Source organism: Pollicipes pollicipes, unplaced genomic scaffold, assembly GCF_011947565.3.
Source record: "Pollicipes pollicipes isolate AB1234 unplaced genomic scaffold, Ppol_2.1 Scaffold_6686;HRSCAF=7923_pilon_pilon_pilon, whole genome shotgun sequence".
Taxonomy (NCBI): Eukaryota; Metazoa; Arthropoda; class Thecostraca; order Pollicipedomorpha; family Pollicipedidae; genus Pollicipes; species Pollicipes pollicipes.
In genome coordinates, this window is record NW_023596921.1 from 26,408,193 (window position 1) to 26,425,112 (window position 16,920).

General features: G+C 53.3%; 2 protein-coding genes across 3 annotated transcripts; one reads left to right on the forward strand and one right to left on the reverse strand.

The window, feature by feature from the left end:
- The first annotated feature begins 2,373 nt into the window (after positions 1–2,373).
- Positions 2,374–6,727, forward strand: LOC119107617 (origin recognition complex subunit 2). The gene is made up of 4 exons (XM_037231125.1): positions 2,374–2,508; positions 3,887–5,422; positions 5,974–6,136; positions 6,490–6,727. The coding sequence occupies exons 1-4, from the start codon at positions 2,456–2,458 to the stop codon at positions 6,721–6,723; spliced, it is 1,986 nt and encodes a 661-aa protein (XP_037087020.1). The 5' UTR covers positions 2,374–2,455; the 3' UTR covers positions 6,724–6,727.
- A 555-nt stretch (positions 6,728–7,282) lies between these two features.
- Positions 7,283–16,668, reverse strand: LOC119107618 (xaa-Pro aminopeptidase 3-like). Of its 2 annotated transcripts, none has more exons than XM_037231127.1 (8): positions 16,294–16,668; positions 15,326–15,453; positions 14,233–15,046; positions 13,505–13,605; positions 12,529–12,672; positions 8,641–8,761; positions 8,170–8,346; positions 7,283–7,921 (listed from the first exon to the last, which is right to left on the reverse strand). In XM_037231127.1, the coding sequence occupies exons 1-8, from the start codon at positions 16,388–16,390 to the stop codon at positions 7,914–7,916; spliced, it is 1,590 nt and encodes a 529-aa protein (XP_037087022.1). In that variant the 5' UTR covers positions 16,391–16,668; the 3' UTR covers positions 7,283–7,913. The 2 variants fall into 2 exon arrangements, with proteins under 2 accessions (XP_037087022.1, XP_037087021.1); XM_037231126.1 differs by having other exon boundaries at positions 7,283–7,927; positions 16,294–16,666.
- Between the last annotated feature and the right edge of the window lie 252 nt (positions 16,669–16,920).

The window sequence follows — 16,920 nt, forward strand, 5'->3', positions numbered from 1 at the left end:
GACACAGGACCAGCGTCACTTGTCTAAGCCATAGCACATCCATTCGTAAATCCGACCCGGCCGCGTGCCCGAGCTGCGGCGCCCGCCCGCGGCGCAACCTCACCTGCTGCTGTTTGGCCTGGATGGCCAGCAGCTGGGTGTAGCGCGGGTCGTCGTGCATGCCGCGCTCCTCCATGCTGGCGATGGCCGACTGTATGGCCGCCGGGCTGTACTCGGGCACGCTCTCCGGCTCGGCGGCTGGCGGCGTGCGCGCCGTCGCCTGGTGCTGCGGCGGCCCGGCCGCGCCATGCGCGTAGTGCTGATGCTGCGCCTGGTGCTGCGCGGCGGCGGCGTAGTGCTGCGGTGGACCGGCCGACGGCTGAGGCAGGTGCGCCGGGTCGGTGCCAGAGGACAGCAGCTGCTGCAGACCACTGCCAGACTGCTGCAGACCGCCGCCGGGCTGCTGCAGACCGCTGCCGGGCTGTTGTAGACCGCCGCCAGACTGTTGCAGGCCACTGTAACCGCCCTCTGGAACTGCGATCACCAGCGCAGATCAGTGGCACAATACAAGAAAACAGCCATGCAGAAATTTGTAGAAGAAAAACAGCCACGTATGAAACAGATTAGTGGTACAACATCAGATGACGCTAGTAACAGACATTTGCATCTTTTGTACCACAGGCTTTCCCAAAAGTCATGGTTAATGAAACCGCTGCCTAGATGGAAAAGGATTGATTATGGATCTGTGATATATTTTCCCCATGGAATCCACCTACACTCCAGACCACTATTTCCCAAACTATCTCATGTAACCAAGATTGGATCCAGACCCTGCTGAAAGCTGGCACCAGTAGGTTGCTGCTGCTGCTGTTGTTGCTGCTGCTGCTGTTGTTGCTGCTGTTGCTGTTGCTGTTGCTGCTGCTGTTTCTGCTGCTGCTGCTGCTGCTGTTGTTGTTGTTGTTGTTGTTGTTGTTGTTGTTGTTGTTGCTGTTGTTGCTGTTGCTGCTGTTGCTGCTGCTGCTGCTGCTGCTGCTGTTGCTGCTGCTGCTGCTGCTGTGACATTTGCCAATGGTGCTGCTGTCCAGAGAGAGGCAGGTATGGCTGGCCAGGCCCAGGGCCAGAGCTATGTGGCTGCTGCATTCCCCTTGACAGCCCCATGGTGGCTGAGAGTGACCCAGCAGGGGAAGATGAAGCTGGTGGCCTCTGTTCTGCCATCTTTCTGATCTATCCTGCACAGCAAAAATGAGTATGCATGTATTAATTAAGACTATATACCATGCATGTAAGTGGTGCATGATATGTCATACATAATGCATGTACATACATCATCCAAATACTATTTTACTCAGATATGAGGCATGTCAGCAAAACCATGTTTGTGAATGCTTGAATACAATATTACAGCATAGTTAGGTGCCTTTGGTATGGAAAATCTGCAAAGGGGCATTCCAATGTAGTTCGATGCCATTCAGAAGGCTTTCAAATTTCAGAATTTATATTTCAGAATCTGTAACATAAATAGTCATTAAGATAGTAAGCATTATCATAATAAAACAACTATAAATAATAATAAATTGAGTATCAACTGGTACACAACATACACAGCTGACAAGCATTTAACAAAGAAAGTTCTACATTTAATTTGATCCTACATGAACCCCCAAAAAGAGCTGCCATCTACTAAGCTGTGCAGATATGTGCCTCAGACCTGATTCTTCTTTCTTAACTCTAAATTTTTACAGTTTTAGCCCCATAATTCAGTATCCTTCATATGTGGAAGGAATGTTAGAGAACAACAACTAGAGCACTGTGCCACATGTAGATATGCATTTGGGATTACTATTTATTGCCTACATTTTTTCATTATATTGCCATATACTATTATTACACTACAGCTGTTCAGAATCTACCAGCTGCAAACAGCTCTCAGATGTTGATTAAGCGGAAGGTGGGAGCATGTGAACATCGTCACACAAAACTTGTGAAAAGTTATCAAAATGGACAGCAAGATGCGGTCAGAACTCACGGTCGCCCACCGATGGAAACGCAACATGGGAGCCCAAAACTCAAACACCCTTAGGTGTAAATACACGATGGCACGAATTCAACTTGTTTCACATTCATGACTTGGAATGAACTTACCTAACTGATCATCCATGTAGCTCCCAGTTTTCACATTTAATTCTTCCTCGGGCCTACACACCCGATTCTTAATCATCAGACCCGTTCCTCCCCTTTTCGGACATGCCTTCCTCCCTTATTTACGTCATCAGTGGTATGACAAGACACTTACAGCGCAAATGTTACAAAATATCTTGCGAGTAAGGCTACTAAATTAAAGCAATATGTCAACGCACCAATTGCGCGCCAAATGTGACCAGTTGTGAACAGCGTAACACAAGGGATGCGTCGTGAACGTGGACGTGATATTATTCCCTTTTATGTGCAAACCGACATCAAATCGTAGAGTTTTCCCATGACAAGTATGAAAACAAAGGCAAACAGTAGCGATGGTGGACGAAGAAGGGGGTGAGTTTACAAGACAGAATATGTAGTGCGCTTCGATGTGGTCTTCAAGTTCGAGGAGCCACGCCAGGGGTGTAGTTTCCTGTTCAGTTGGTGGTGGAGGGGGGGGGGACTTCAGCAAGCGTCTCCACCATCTTGTACTCCACCCCCTCCCAACCTTGGGAGAAGGGGCCAAATCTGGGGAGAAACCTGCTTGTTGGCATATTTACTGGGCAGGCTGTCATTGATCACTATTCAGCCTTCCCCCAACTCATGTTTTGAAATTATGCCCCCGAGGCACACGTTAAAAGCATCATCACAAACTTTGTGGAAGATTTTGCCCTTTTTCATATACAAATGTGAGTAAAGATGCAATATGTGAGCAGTTGATCATTACCACAGATTAAGTAAAGTGACACTTGTCTCAATGTAAGGACTTGCTCTACACTTTGGGGAAGATAAATGTATGAAAGCTTTTTTATACATTAATCTAAATTTACTGTTTCTTTAACCAGTTGGGAACCAGACATTTATAGCCAAATATAGTGGAAATGCAACCAGCAATCTGGAAGTTTGAAGATGAAGGTGTGCTGGTTGTGTTGTGGGCCAATTTTGAAACAGGGGCATATGATAGCATATTAGTATGTGTGCACTTTAGAGGGCTCAAGGGACACATGAATTAAGAAAGTGTCAGCTTTTTGTCTGTTTTTTATTTAAATGAAGAACTTGTTTGCAGTGATGTGAAGATGAATTAAGTGCATGCAGTTTGTGTTAAGGACTATAAGATTTTTGCCTAATGGTGGGAAAGAAGTGTGTTGGAAGACCTCTCTGCATTGTTCTTGTTCATGCTGATAGGTTGTAATTTTGATTCATGTTGTAGGGCTTTACATATTGTAGAAAATGTAATCTTGGTGTTTTCTCCTTTATTTCTGTGTCCTCTTAAGTTGAAGAAATATATTCTCATGATTGTCACATGTTCAGCTATCCAACCTAATTGGTCCCCTATTACAATGGTATCCCTATTAAAATTGCTCAAATCAGTAATCATGGTGGATGTGGAGAACATGAATGAGTGGGCTGATGCTACCACTAAAAAATCCTAAACAAATTATGTAAGATGCCCTAAATAATGTAAAATTCAAATATATTAATGAAGAATTGCTAGCAGTTGAATACATCACCCACAACTAGAAATTGGTGGTGGCAATGGTGGCAATTATTTATTATTTGTTTTCAATTGTAAAATGTGAAAACAGTTTGTGGGGCATGCTAAACAAAGTTATATTCTTGTTATGCAGCTCTTTCACAACTAACAAGATGCACAGCTGATGTGGAGATGTAGTTGACCAGGACATGACTTACATGACTTTTTGCATCAGATTCCTTTTCTTTCCTACCTCAGGCGCTCCAAGGCAGCTCAGGAACGCCAGGAAGCAATACCGAGTGGCAACAATGTCTTTGTTCAATTTCTGGGTGATGCTGACACACTGGAGACAATCCAGAGCATCAGCAAGGCGGCGCCGACGCGATCGCTGGGCCTGACATTGGCCCAAAAGAGGGTAGTTCCGGCCGCTGCCAGTGCCAGAGACCACACCATTCGCCGCCGGCTGGTGGCGGCGGACTTTAGTGCGGGGGAGTCCGATTTGGACTCAGATGGGGAGCCGGCGGGCGCGAGCGAGGCGCTGCGCCAGCTGAACTCGGCGCAGCTGGAGGAGCACGGCGGTGGTGACGCGGTGCGCGGCAGCGCCGTCTTCGGCTTCCAGCGCCGGCAGCGGCGGCAGCACTTCCGCAAGGTGGCCGAGGAGTACGCGGCGGCGTCCGAGACGGCAGGGACGCGGTCGGAGGAGCCTTCCACGCCGAAGCGGGGCCCGGCGGCCGACCGGTCAGTCTCGCGCGGCCGCGGCCGCGGCCGTCGCACCCCGGCCACGCCCACTGCGGGTCGGGGCGGAGGCGGCCGGTCAGTGGCCGTAACCCCACGCACGCCTCAGACACCTGGGAGAACACCTACTCGCCGGGCCGCGTCGCCGCCAGCCAAAACGCCGCAGACTGTGCGCCGCCGCATCAAGCAGCGCCTGGCAAAGCTGCAGCAGGAGGAGATCGCCGTGTCGGACGACGACAGCGACTTCTCGCCGCTGGAGGAGTCCTCGGACAGCAGTGAAGAGGATGAGCCGGAAGCCGCCGGAGACCGGGAGAGCGGGTCAGACGAGGACAAGGACGCCGAGGAGGAGGAGGAGCCGCGGCAGCGTTCAGAGGCGACTGTTGCTCCGCCGGCGCGCCGCGGCACCGCCCGCCGCCGGTCGGAGCCGGCGGAGCTTGCCGCCGACGCCGAGCAGTACTTCGCTCTGCACAGCGCGCGCGGCGTCACCTCGAACCACACGCTGAGCCGGTTGGCCGAACCGCGCCTCAGCCACGCCGCGCTGCAGACGCTGCTGGGCGGGCGGCCAGCTGACCACGCGGCCGAGCGTGCCGCGCTGCTCGATGACGTTGAGCTGCTGTTCCCGCACTGGCTGGTCGCGCTTGGCCACGGCTTCAACGTGCTGCTCCACGGGCTCGGCAGTAAGCGGGCCGTGCTGGAACGACTGCGTCTGACACAGCTGCAGCACCGGCTGCACGTGGTGGTGAACGGCTTCCACCCGAGCGTGACGCCGCGCCAGCTGCTGCAGACGTTGCTGGAGGACGTACTGGAGGTGGCGGCGCCGCCCGGCCGGCCCGAGGCACAGGCCGAGGCGGTGTTGCGCCGCTTCTCGGGGTCGGGCGACGCGCGCCTCTTCCTGCTGGTGAACAGCATGGACGGGCCGATGATGCGGGGCGAGCGCATGCAGCAGCTGTTGGCGCGGCTGGCGCAGGCACCGCGCGTCCACCTGGTCGCCTCGGTCGACCACATCAACGCGCCGCTGATCTGGGACCAGCACAAGCTGGCCCAGTTCAACTTCCTCTGGTCAGTGGCGGCCGCGCCCGTTTTGTGCCGCGTCAGGGCTGGGGTAGGGTTGGAACGCTATTTGTTCCGGCGTGTTTGTTGTTTGGTTTCCTGATGTACCTTGCGTCGGTGCGCCGGCTTTTGTAGTAGTTTGTGCCAGTCTCCTCTTTTTGTGTAGTTTGTGCCCGTCTCCTCTTTTTGTGTAGTTTGTGCCCGTCTCCTCTTTTTGTGTAGTTTGTGCCCGTCTCCTCTTTTTGTGTAGTTTGTGCCCGTCTCCTCGTTTTGTGTAGTTTGTGCCCGTCTCCTCTTTTTGTGTAGTTTGTGCCCGTCTCCTCTTTTTGTGTAGTTTGTGCCGGCCTCCTTTTTGCAAGCGTTTAATGAGACTTTCCATGTGTCGTCAATTACTGCGACGTCTTAGCCCACGTTGACAGGTAAGTGTTCCCCTTCGCATTAACCGTTCGTCTTGTCAGCTTAAGTATTTCTCTTGTCGACCTAAGCGTTCCTCTTGTCAGCTTAAGCGTTTCTCTCGGCGGCCAGTGTTGCCGGGCCGTAACTCGCCGATGTGTGGCCAGGTTTGACGCGACGACGCTACTGCCGTACACTGAGGAGACGTCGTACGAGAACTCTCTGCTGGTAAGGCAGACAGCCGACCTGGCGCTCTCTTCCCTGCGCCACGTCTTCAAGTCTCTCACGCCAAACGCTCGCGGCATCTTCATACTGCTCGCCAAGCACCAGGTACTGGCCGGGTTCGTAGCTCGTCGAGCGTCTATTTCCACGGCGTTCAGAGTAAGTTTGCAATGTGGTACTAATGCCGGCCTCCGCTGCTCATGCCTGGCAACTGGTATGACGTTGTCGTTAGTTCTCCGCGAAAACCACGACACGAGCTTCTCGCGTTACGTCTGATGGCACTGGCGAAAGCATGTTGGGACAACTTTGTTCTCCGGCTGTGCTGTACCGTCGCTGTCACCATGCGGACCTATTCAGCCATCACAGTCAGATCACTCTGTCTTTCAACCGTATCATATTGCTATCCAGTATAGCATGTCACGCACGTCGCTCGCCTGACGCGCTCTACCCCTGCTCGTCAGCTGGAGAACGCTGATGACCGGACGTTCGAGGGCCTGCCGCTGTCGGAGCTGTACCGCCGCTGCCGCGAGCAGTTTCTAGTCAGCTCGCAGGTGGCGCTGCGCGCACAGCTGACCGAGTTCCGCGACCACAAGCTCATCCGGTCACGCGCCACCCACGACGGCGTGGAGCAGCTGACCGTCCCGCTCGAGGCGCCGCTCATCGCGGAGTTCCTGGCCGGCTGCGACGACAGCTGACCGCCCAACGCGTGGGGGGGGGGGGGGGGGGGGAGGGACAGTCGTGCACGCGACGGGCGATAGTTCGCCCTAGTCGTTGTGGCGACTGTTCTGCGACGTTTGTAGGAAATACACTGAGCGAGTTTTCGCAGTTGTCTGGTTGGCGCCATGCATGCTGAAGGCAAGTGCGTGCACAACGTACACGAGCGCTACCAGTGAGAGCACGCATGCGGCAGGGGGTCGGTTGCTGTGGTCACACACGAAAGCTCAACTGACATGGCAGTACATGCTGGCTGCCAAAAGGGTGTGTGTACTGCACTGCAGCACCTTGCGGCAGGGTCGGCAGTAATGGCACGCGTCCTGTGTGACCTCTGTGCGCACGCGGGCTTACGTGCCTCAGTATCGGAATTTGTTCTACCTTGGCGCTTGTTTCCGTTCTCTGATATCGGGCATCACAGCAGTGTATGTGGTGTATTCTGGAGCAGGGTCTCTGGTATTCTCACCTGATCCAGATATACTAATTATGAGTGTGAATCATGTACCACACCACGCTTGTTCTGCTTTCTGTGCATTCGTCACGTGAATCGATAGCATGTATATTTATGGCTTATCAAACAAACAGCCTGCATTTTAAGAACAGGGCCAACTTCCCTGCACCCACAGCTACAATGAGAGAACATCCACCAAAGCCTCTGGTTTATACACCCTTCCCGATACAACGAATGTCAGCCATCACGGTGCGATAATACCCATTCATCCTTCGTATGGGCACGTCCGCGATAGTTTTGTACGTCAGCAACTGCATAAAACAGTAAGTCAACAGGAGACGTTTGATTAGGTGGGTTATCAAAAGTACAAAGGCCACGCCCGACCGTCAGAAGACCGTCGGGAGCAATAGAACGAGCAGGACCGTCGCAGCACGCATAACTTGAGCCTGCAAGACCGCAGACTTTCAAAACGGGGCGCCGTCTATCGCTCCACTGTCCGTTCGCACACCATATGCTCTAAGCGCCGTCTCTTCGAGTCACGCTGCACTCACAGATACACCACGCACCGGTCCGACGCGCGCCGCACCCGGCCCTGAGATAACAGGCTCGTCACGCGCGAGGACCAGACCCCAACCACGCGCTGTATACGGCCAACCACCCGCTAGCTACCCTTCCGTGTCCGCCTGCCGGTTGGCCCCCTGGCGGGTAGCCGTGCCAACGACATCAAACGCCTGAAACTGAACGGCAGCGTGAGGACGCAGAATTTATGGCCGTTGTATGGGCAGAAACAAACGGGCGGGCGCAGAGCACATCCGTCAATCCTTCCCGCCGCCAGGCAATGACTTCCACCAGACATTTGGGAAGCAACACACTCCCGACTTAAGAAGTACACGATATTTTCCGAGAACAGGCTGTCACGTCAACAGTGGTACTGAGCAATCAGCACAGCCGTGAGCTGTCAGCTGCGGTACACACTCACACGTTGGCAGGTGCGCGCCGCTTCCGACGGCCGCCTGGATGGCCTCCACCGTCTTGGGGCAGTCGGCCGAGAGCACTTCGCAGCCTTCCTCCGTGATGAGGATGTCGTCCTCGATGCGGAAGCCCATGCCGCGGAAGCCCTCCGAGCAGTTGGTGTCCGAAGGCGAGACGTACAGACCTGGCGGCGGGGCGCGGCTCGGTGACCGATCTCTCACGTGGGGAGCGTACAGTTCACAACTGGAGTTCGTACGCGACCGTAGAAGACCACATCTTCGACGCGAGGACCGGAGTCATGCCCCGGCAAACAGCGCAGTTCACCACGGCAATGTACGCGACACACAAAGCCTCGATTTCGTACGTCCCAGCCCGGTTTCCATCCGCTCCTGTAAGCCACCCCGGCGCTTCCCTTGGACGTGCTTGAGGCGCGCGGCCCAGGAGCGGGCGCCGCCGCCGGCCGCGCCGCCCCGCTGACCTGGCTCCACGGTGATGACCATGCCCGGCTGCAGCGGCCGGTTCTTGGGCATGAGGCCGGTGTCGTGCACGTCCATGCCGAGGTAGTGGCCCACGTGGTGTGGGCAGAAGCGCTGCACCGACTGCGCCCAGGGACGGACGGGTCAGCGACGAGGGCTACATAGAGCCTCACGGTGACCACCGACCAGGACGGCTCGAACCGGCCGAACACCTTGGCAATGCTCCGCGGCATCATCCATTACGCCAGGGCGTGAGTTGTTGAAAGAGCCGGCGGGCGCTCGTACGTAGAGACCCTCGTTGCGTGCCGCCCCTCAGCAACGTTTGCCACGCTACGCACTAATGGTGCACTAAGTGTTGAGTATCGACTCATCAACTAACGAAAAACAACATGGCGTAATAAAAAGACTGAAAACGAAACGTCTGCTGCTAGCAATATGATGGATTCCAGGTATCTTAAATAATGAAACCTTAGGGTACCAAAACTCATTTGGTAACCCTAACGCACTGGCAAGGATTGCAGGCGATTACGCAGCCGGAACAATGTAAGCAATACGACGGGGAAGCTTCAGGCATGGCGGGCAAGCAGATCCAGGGTGAAAACTCACGGAGTCAAAGCGCCGAAGCTTGCCGAAGCCGAAGTGTGTTGGTCTTGCGTTAGCAATGATTGGAGCAAAGGGCAAGCAACTCAGGTCTTACCAATCTAACCAGTCGACTTATTGCATGTTATGATAAACACAACGCTGGAAAGCGACGTTGTTTTGAAGCGCGTGATGCCTCAAAAGGAAGCACACAGATGAGTTGTTTAATGGTCTGTCCGCAAGTGTGCATGCGAAGCCACACAGACTTGCAGAGGCAGTCGTCGCAGCCCAATAGTGGCGATAGTGTTTGTTAGTATGGTGTTGAACCCAACATCGACAAGAACAACCCATAATCTGCTGGCCGCAAAGATCAAGTGCGAGCTTATGGTTGGTAGTGGGACTTACGGCCTCTTAACAAATGCATGACCTGACATTGTATCACACACGTCGCAGCAAATGCATGAAACGTTGGGCATTATTCGGTTCTCAAGTTCTCAATCAATCTGCGGTTTCCGTTATGTGATGGACTACAAGTCGACAAAGGATCTGAAAGAAATGCCCTCGTCCATCCCATATCCTGTTTAGGTATGCACGTTTACAATATATTGCATGCATACCTGACATCTATGTCACGGTTCTATACGCCTTTCCTACATTTTCAACAGGTTTGCGAGCTACTAGAATGAGCTAAAACTTAAAACCATGCTATTCAACAACTTTCCCCCACACATCTGTCAAGCAGTGGCCCTGCAGTCCGCAAAATCACCACAGGCGCATTCATCGAAGCCATCTGACATCATGCCGTTAGGCTTGCTAAGTAATGGCCAGACACTGCTCTGACTATGGGTCGTTGGTTGTGTATGACTTGGACGGATGGCACGACTTACGACAGCAAAAGCGTCATCAAAACGACGCCAAAGCGTGTCCATTGCCCGCGTCTGCCGACGCAACAGCACTGAAGCGCCAATGCGGGAGCTTACGAACTAGAGTTTACCTCTTCAAAAACGAGATGGCTTAGGCGTAGCCCGTTCAGAATGCGGTTGACGCTCTGTGTAAGTGCACACGGTCAACAGTGAACACGTTCATACTGAACCTGTATGTACTACATAATGCACGCGAATGAACCAAAAATACAGTTATTGTGAAGTAAAATCATAAGAACGTTCCTGTCAAACACAACATTAGTATCGAACCGATCATCCATACCAACGAAAACCAAGATGCCACCCGCTGGTACTACACTAAATTAGCTCGCGGTGCGGAGGCAGAGCCCTGGCCCGGTGCGTGGGACGGTTACTGGGCACGGCGGGCCACATTAGCAAGCGAATGGTGCTGTAAAAACCAAAGGTTGCAAATACCTGCGGCTTTGTTAAATTGGACTGTTACGAGCGGTGCTATGAACACCAAGAGCTTTGTTAAGCTGCACTATTCAGAGCAGTGTTATTAACATGATGGCTTTAATGCTAAGCTGCCCCACAGCGAAGGCAGGTCTTCACCGTGCACCAGGAGGGAACGCATCCACAGCTCTGGTAAGAGGACCATAACGCGCGCGCAGGCAAGGGGAGGGTGATTGTGTTCCGGCAGGGTTCCACTGCTGCGAGCGCGGTTCGTAATGAGTTTGTGTCCAGCATTTCGGTGGGTGAAGTTTAGAAGCGCCCAAAGTGGCGTCAGTTTTGATTCATGATAACAGGAGATTACCATGATCGTTGCAAAGAAGGCTCAAAGCCAAAGGCTCGGCGAAGCAAGGCTGTGAACGAGAGACAGCACTCGTCATTTAATAAAACTGACTCGCGAATTGTGCCCGACAAATAAAATCAACTCACGTTTCTCCTTATTGACAGCAATTTATCGTGAGCAAAATGGCAGTCCACAAACAATGAAACGATGTTAGCCAGTGGGAAACAGAGTAGCAATTACCAACTGTACCTAATATTTCCCTGCAATTCGCTGCTGAGAGCGAATTGTTGCGGGAGAAAACCAGCGCCCTGGGAAGAAAATGGATCTATTGCAGATTTGCAGGCTATCAATCTACGCCGGAAATTGCAGGGTGGCAGGGAAACAGGGATAGCAAGGGCACTTCCCCGGGTAGCCGCCTGACAGAGATTTGACTTAATACACAGTAAGCCACGCACTGCTGAAAGCCGCCTCAGAACAGCTTTATCTCAGAAAAAAACCGGATGTTTTCGTCCTCTTAGATAGCGTAATCGAACCGAACGAGAGCTGCTGCACACAATAATGTCCTTCATGAACAGTAACCAACATCATTGCTTAGGCTGGGCGCAATTAGACAGTGGAGTGCAAAAACGCTTCACGCCTGTCTCCAGATGGCTTTGGCAGTGGTTTACGCACTTTGTTTTCTATACCTTGCCGTTTGCCAAGCAGACTATTCATCAGCTCGTTTGGCTTCGTTCATAACCCACGAAGTACGGAAACTGTCGCCGACGTTGTGACGCCCTACCGTGTGCTGAGTGCCGAAAACTGCAGCTTATCATATGGACGGAGTGTATCAAGGGATAGAGACGAATTTGAACGTTAAAGACAAAAAAGACGAAAGCAACATGTTCCTGAAAACTGTTTAAAGGCACCAATGCCGGTCCAAGAATGCGGGCATTTCGAAGTCCGTACCAGCATTTTGCTGCTAAGGGCAGCCGCAACACCAAACTTGAACCGAAGATAGAAACGTGATCCATGTGCCGTCCAACTGTGTTTCAGCTCGGTTTCAACAGTCGACTTGACGTATTAAAACAAGCGCGGTGCAGGGCAGCAGGAGCACAGGGGAATAGCGGACGCAGAAAGCTGGCAGCGAGCAGCACTTCACTGCATAGTTCGCGAGAAACGAACACAACCTGTTTCTGTCTTCTGAAAGTACTACACTTTGCCATCGCAAATATCCATACAGCCATGGCCTTCTACCTGGCAGTCATGTAATTTGCTGATAATTTCTTGCCAAACGCCAAATAGAGAAAAGACAACCACAAATCCTGAGTTCATGGCAAATGCCCTGACTTTCAGGCTAACTATTAAAATTCGGGGCTTCTGCCAGCTGTTCCAATGTGTACATCCCACACATCATAAACCTAACAATGCCTAACGAGGCACATCATTAGTCTACCCTGTTGTTTGACAAAATTGTCTTCTGCGCTTGCTGACGCTACATCGCAGCACTTTGCACAAAGTCTGTGCCATTAACACCTCAACACAGGGACACAAGAGCAGGCCCAACGCCCACCAAAAGTTCCGCCGCGTTGTCCCTTTGTTAGGGCCAGCCATGCATACACGGCACAGACGGCCGCATGGGACGGGATGCTCACCCTGAACAGTTCTCCCTTCTCCCGGTTGAATCCGACCAGGCCGAGGTGGGCCAGTCGCTCCGACAGCATGCGGAACATGTGACCGTACAGGCCGTCCAGAGTGGGCCGGGACGTCCTTACCACCTCAATCAGCGCCTCCTGCACCTGAGGAGCACAACACATAGCTCAGTCTGATGTCAGCACCACCTCAATCAGCGCCTCCTGCACCTGAGGAGCACAACATATGGCTCAGTCTGATGCCAGCACCTCAGTCAGCGCCTCCTGCACCTGAGGAGCACAGCACATGGCTCAGTCTGATGTCAGCACCACCTCAATCAGCGCCTCCTGCACCTGAGGAGCACAGCACATGGCTCAGTCTGATGTCAGCACCACCTCAGTCAGTGCCTCCTGCACCTGCGGAGCACAGCACATGGCCCAGCCTGATGTCAGCACCACCTCAGTCAGTGCCTCCTGCACCTACGGAGCACAGCACATGGCCCAGCCTGATGTCAGCACCACCTCAATTAGCGCCTACTGCAGATACGGAGCATCACGTAAGCATGTTCAGAGTGCGATAACATCGGATATTTTACATCACTGCAATGATCCCATCTCATTTGCATTGGGCAGTGCCGTTTTTTAAGAGCATGGTCCGTGATAGCAAAGGGAAACAAGCCTTAATCACTATTCAGGCTTCACATCTCACCGACTGCCAGGGCCATTTCGAGACGGGGTGCCTTTATTAGTTACCATGTGGTATGCGGTAGTGGTAAGGCCGAGACCCGAGCCCCGGACCGGAACGTCCAGAGGCGAGCACCCAAACAACCAAACCAACTTTGCTCCAGGGAAACACCTTGAACGACATTCAAGCATTCCGCAATCCCTACAACCGCAAGCAAAACCGGGCTGCTCGCCGCCGGCAACGGCGTGTTCTCGTCCCAACTGGCCAGCCCGGACAACCCTCACGGGCTAGGTAGGTCGGAACGAAGGGGCTCACCTCCAGCAGAGTGGTGTAGAGGAGCAGCTGGTCGCTGGAGAAGGTGCCATTGACGGGCCACGTCCGCGTGATGTCGCTGCAGTAGCCGTGCAGCTCGCAGCCTGGGCGGCACAGCCGACGGGGAAGCCGTCACAGCGCCGGCGGCCGGCTCCGGTCATGCCACACAACGTGAGGCGCACGCAACGCAACGTTCTCAGCGGGTAGCCGCGCTCAATGAGCAAAAGTCTGATGCTGCAAATTTGCATGCAGCAGCCACCTGGGGCATGGTCGCATATGCGTACACGCCATATCATGGCTGGTGTAAAGCCCTGGGGGAGGGGGGGGGAGGCGAGGGGCAATTGGGATCAAGCTCGGCCCGTTCTCCACGAATGTTTAGCGTTGTTCCTATGGTGATGTGTACAAAGAGTCGTATGCAAAGGTGTCTGACCAGCCCATGCTACCTCACGCCTGTGTATCATTTAAAGGTATAATAGTAACCGGATCCCAAGACGTAAAACACTTGCGAACAGAGAGACATGTTACCGATTCTGTGTTCGTCTGCAGACATGCCGGTGAATTAACGAGTGATGCATCAGGAGCTGCTCCTCAACCCAGCCACTACAACTGTGGTCAATGCGTCATGTAGGGGATTGCACGCTGCAGCACGCAACCAACCGCCGCCACGCACCGCCGGGCGGACCGTACCGGCGGCCAGGCTGACTCCAAGCAGGGCCATGACACCAGCCTACCTGCGTCCATGAGAACCAGCTGCCCGTCCTCCACCGTGCGGTTGTTGTGCGTGTAGTGGATGACGTTGGTGCGCTCCCCTCCGGCCACCACGGGCGGGTAGGCCAGCCGCTCAGCGCCGCGCATGCGCGCGCCGAAGTCGACGCGCGCGTACAGCTCGTGCTCGCCGACGCCGGGCCGCGAGGCGGCCATGGCGTCGCGGATGGCGGCGGCGGCGCAGCGTGCCGCGCGCCGCATCAGCCGCTGCTCGGCCGGCGACTTGAGCAGGCGCAGCGACTGCACGGCACGGCGCGGCGACTCAAGGCCGGCGCCGCTCAGCGCGCCGACGAAGTCACGCACGGTGGCATTGAGCGGCGCCTGCAGGTCTGCCTGGAAGTCGTACCAGACGGCGGCGCGCGCGCCAGCGAAGTCGGCTGCCAGGCACTCGAGGTAGCGCTGCAGCTCGGCGGCGGCGCGCGCTTCGTCGACGCCCAGCAGCTGCGGCGCAGCGGCCGGGCCCGTGCAGCCGCCCTCCCACAGCTGACGGTGCGCCGTGTTGCGCTGCACGAAGAGCGCGCTGGTGTGCGCCGGCGCCGGCCGGCCGGGCACAGAGTGCAGCACCAGCACCGTGTCTGGCTCCTGGCAGCCACTCAGGTAGAGCAGGTCGGTGTTCTGACGAAATGGGTGCGGGATGTCCTCAGAGAGGTAGGCCATCCGCGCTGCCGGCACGATCACCACATGGTGGCGTGGCTGGGCGGCAGCCATCTGCTGGGTCAGCAGCTCCATCAGCCGGTGACGCCGGCTGCAGTACTCGTCAGACGAGAGGCCGGGTGTCACCTGGAGACCAGGCAGCAGTATCACACATGTGGTACTTGTAAGCAGAGTGGCAGTGGTTGCAGTTCTGGGAAACAACAACGTCTGGCTGGCTGTATGCAGAAACGTTCCTCAGAGCAGGCTCTGTCATTTACTCTTTGATGTTAACAGCCAAGCAGGTTAGACAATTACATGAAAAGCCTTGCAAACTTCATATTCATCATATAAAATGAAACATCAAAGGAACTATGATTTGTCACAAAGAAAGCATATTGTATCTCAGAGAACGGTGGCAGAGCTCACCTCCCCCTCTTTCATGAGATGCGGGTGTGTGGAACTGAATGGCTGGCCATATGATGTCTGGATGGAGGTAGCAGTCTTTATGGATGCTTGCTGGTCTAAGCATTTTTGGGATGATGTTGTTGATATTCCTGGAAAGGGCACATATCAGCACTTCTGACAATAGCAACCATTAGATCTATGACACAGACCATAATGATGCCTTTGTCACCAGCCAGTGTCAACATCACATGGACTCTGGTCACTTATAGTGTGATATAAGTGAAGGATGACTTACCAGCAGTATGAACTGAACCAATGCATGCTGTCTGTGCCTGCCTATTATGCATCTACAAGGAACACTGGATACTCAAAGCAACTCATTGGTGTGTTTTTCACTGAGTCAAGTTTTTGCTCTCTCTATAATGCAAACACATTCAATTTTGCTCCTACATAAATAAATACAGGTTTCTCCAAGGTCTGTCTTAACCAAGATGAAACTTTTACTCTGTTGATAAGATACAAATCAGACATTAACAATAGCACACAAGCCTTTAATAAATCACAACATTATCATGTTTGTAAGCCCATCATGATTAGGTAAATTGTCAAGCATACAGGAAGGTGGCATAATGCTCATATGAGACTATCCAGCAACAAAGATGAAAAATGTGACATGCATCATTCAACATGCCATACTCTTACACAATCACCTTTACAAACTTACATTTACAGAACCAACCACTTAACTCCTGGATACACACTGACTAGTATAAAATATAAACAGCAAATGAATACTGAAAATTCTTAAAATTCAACAAAGTTTAGAGCCATGCTAACACCAAAACGCTATGAGAGATATATCCAAAAAGCGCATCCCATTACAGTGACGTGCGAAGAACACACACTTGTTTTTCATATCATACGAAAAAGTGAGCATGACCTTAGCACAGGCAGATTTCGATATTTATAGAAAATTTTAAGCTACAAACCTCGTATATGATGAAATGATGGCCTTCTCAACACAGTATTTCTAGCCCAAAAGGGAGAGAGAATTGCTCTAAGCTGTTCACTCAACACGTGCGCCATTTTCGTCCTTCCTGCGTCGACAAAGCAACTCGGAACAACAGCTGAACGCGCTTCCAGGCAGGGGGAAACAGTGCTCAAGAAACTAGCAAAAACTGAAATCGCTTCACCCCTCAGAAACACAAAGATCTACTCTAATGCCACCTTTCAAGCAGACACGATCGCGTGAAACACCACTGGCCGGCCGAGCGCGATGTCCGAACCCCGCTGGAGCTAATCTTGGATGCGAGGGGCGTGTAGCAAGCTGAGCGGGAGTCTGATGCAACCCTTACCGGGCCGCCGCCCAGCTGGCAGCGCCCGGCCAAGTTCCAGGATCGATGTCAGTAGGATCTCGTGACGAGCTCATGACCCTTCGTTCTTCAAAAATCCCTTTCACTATCTTCATCGCTACTAGTCAGCGCCGTGCTCGCCCGGTTCGGATTTTACGGTTGCCCGAGCACTCACATGTCCGAATGGGCCCTGAGCGCTGTCAATCACTAACCGTGCACGACTACCTGCACGAGCCGTCTTGTTCATTGTTGTTTCTAACCTTC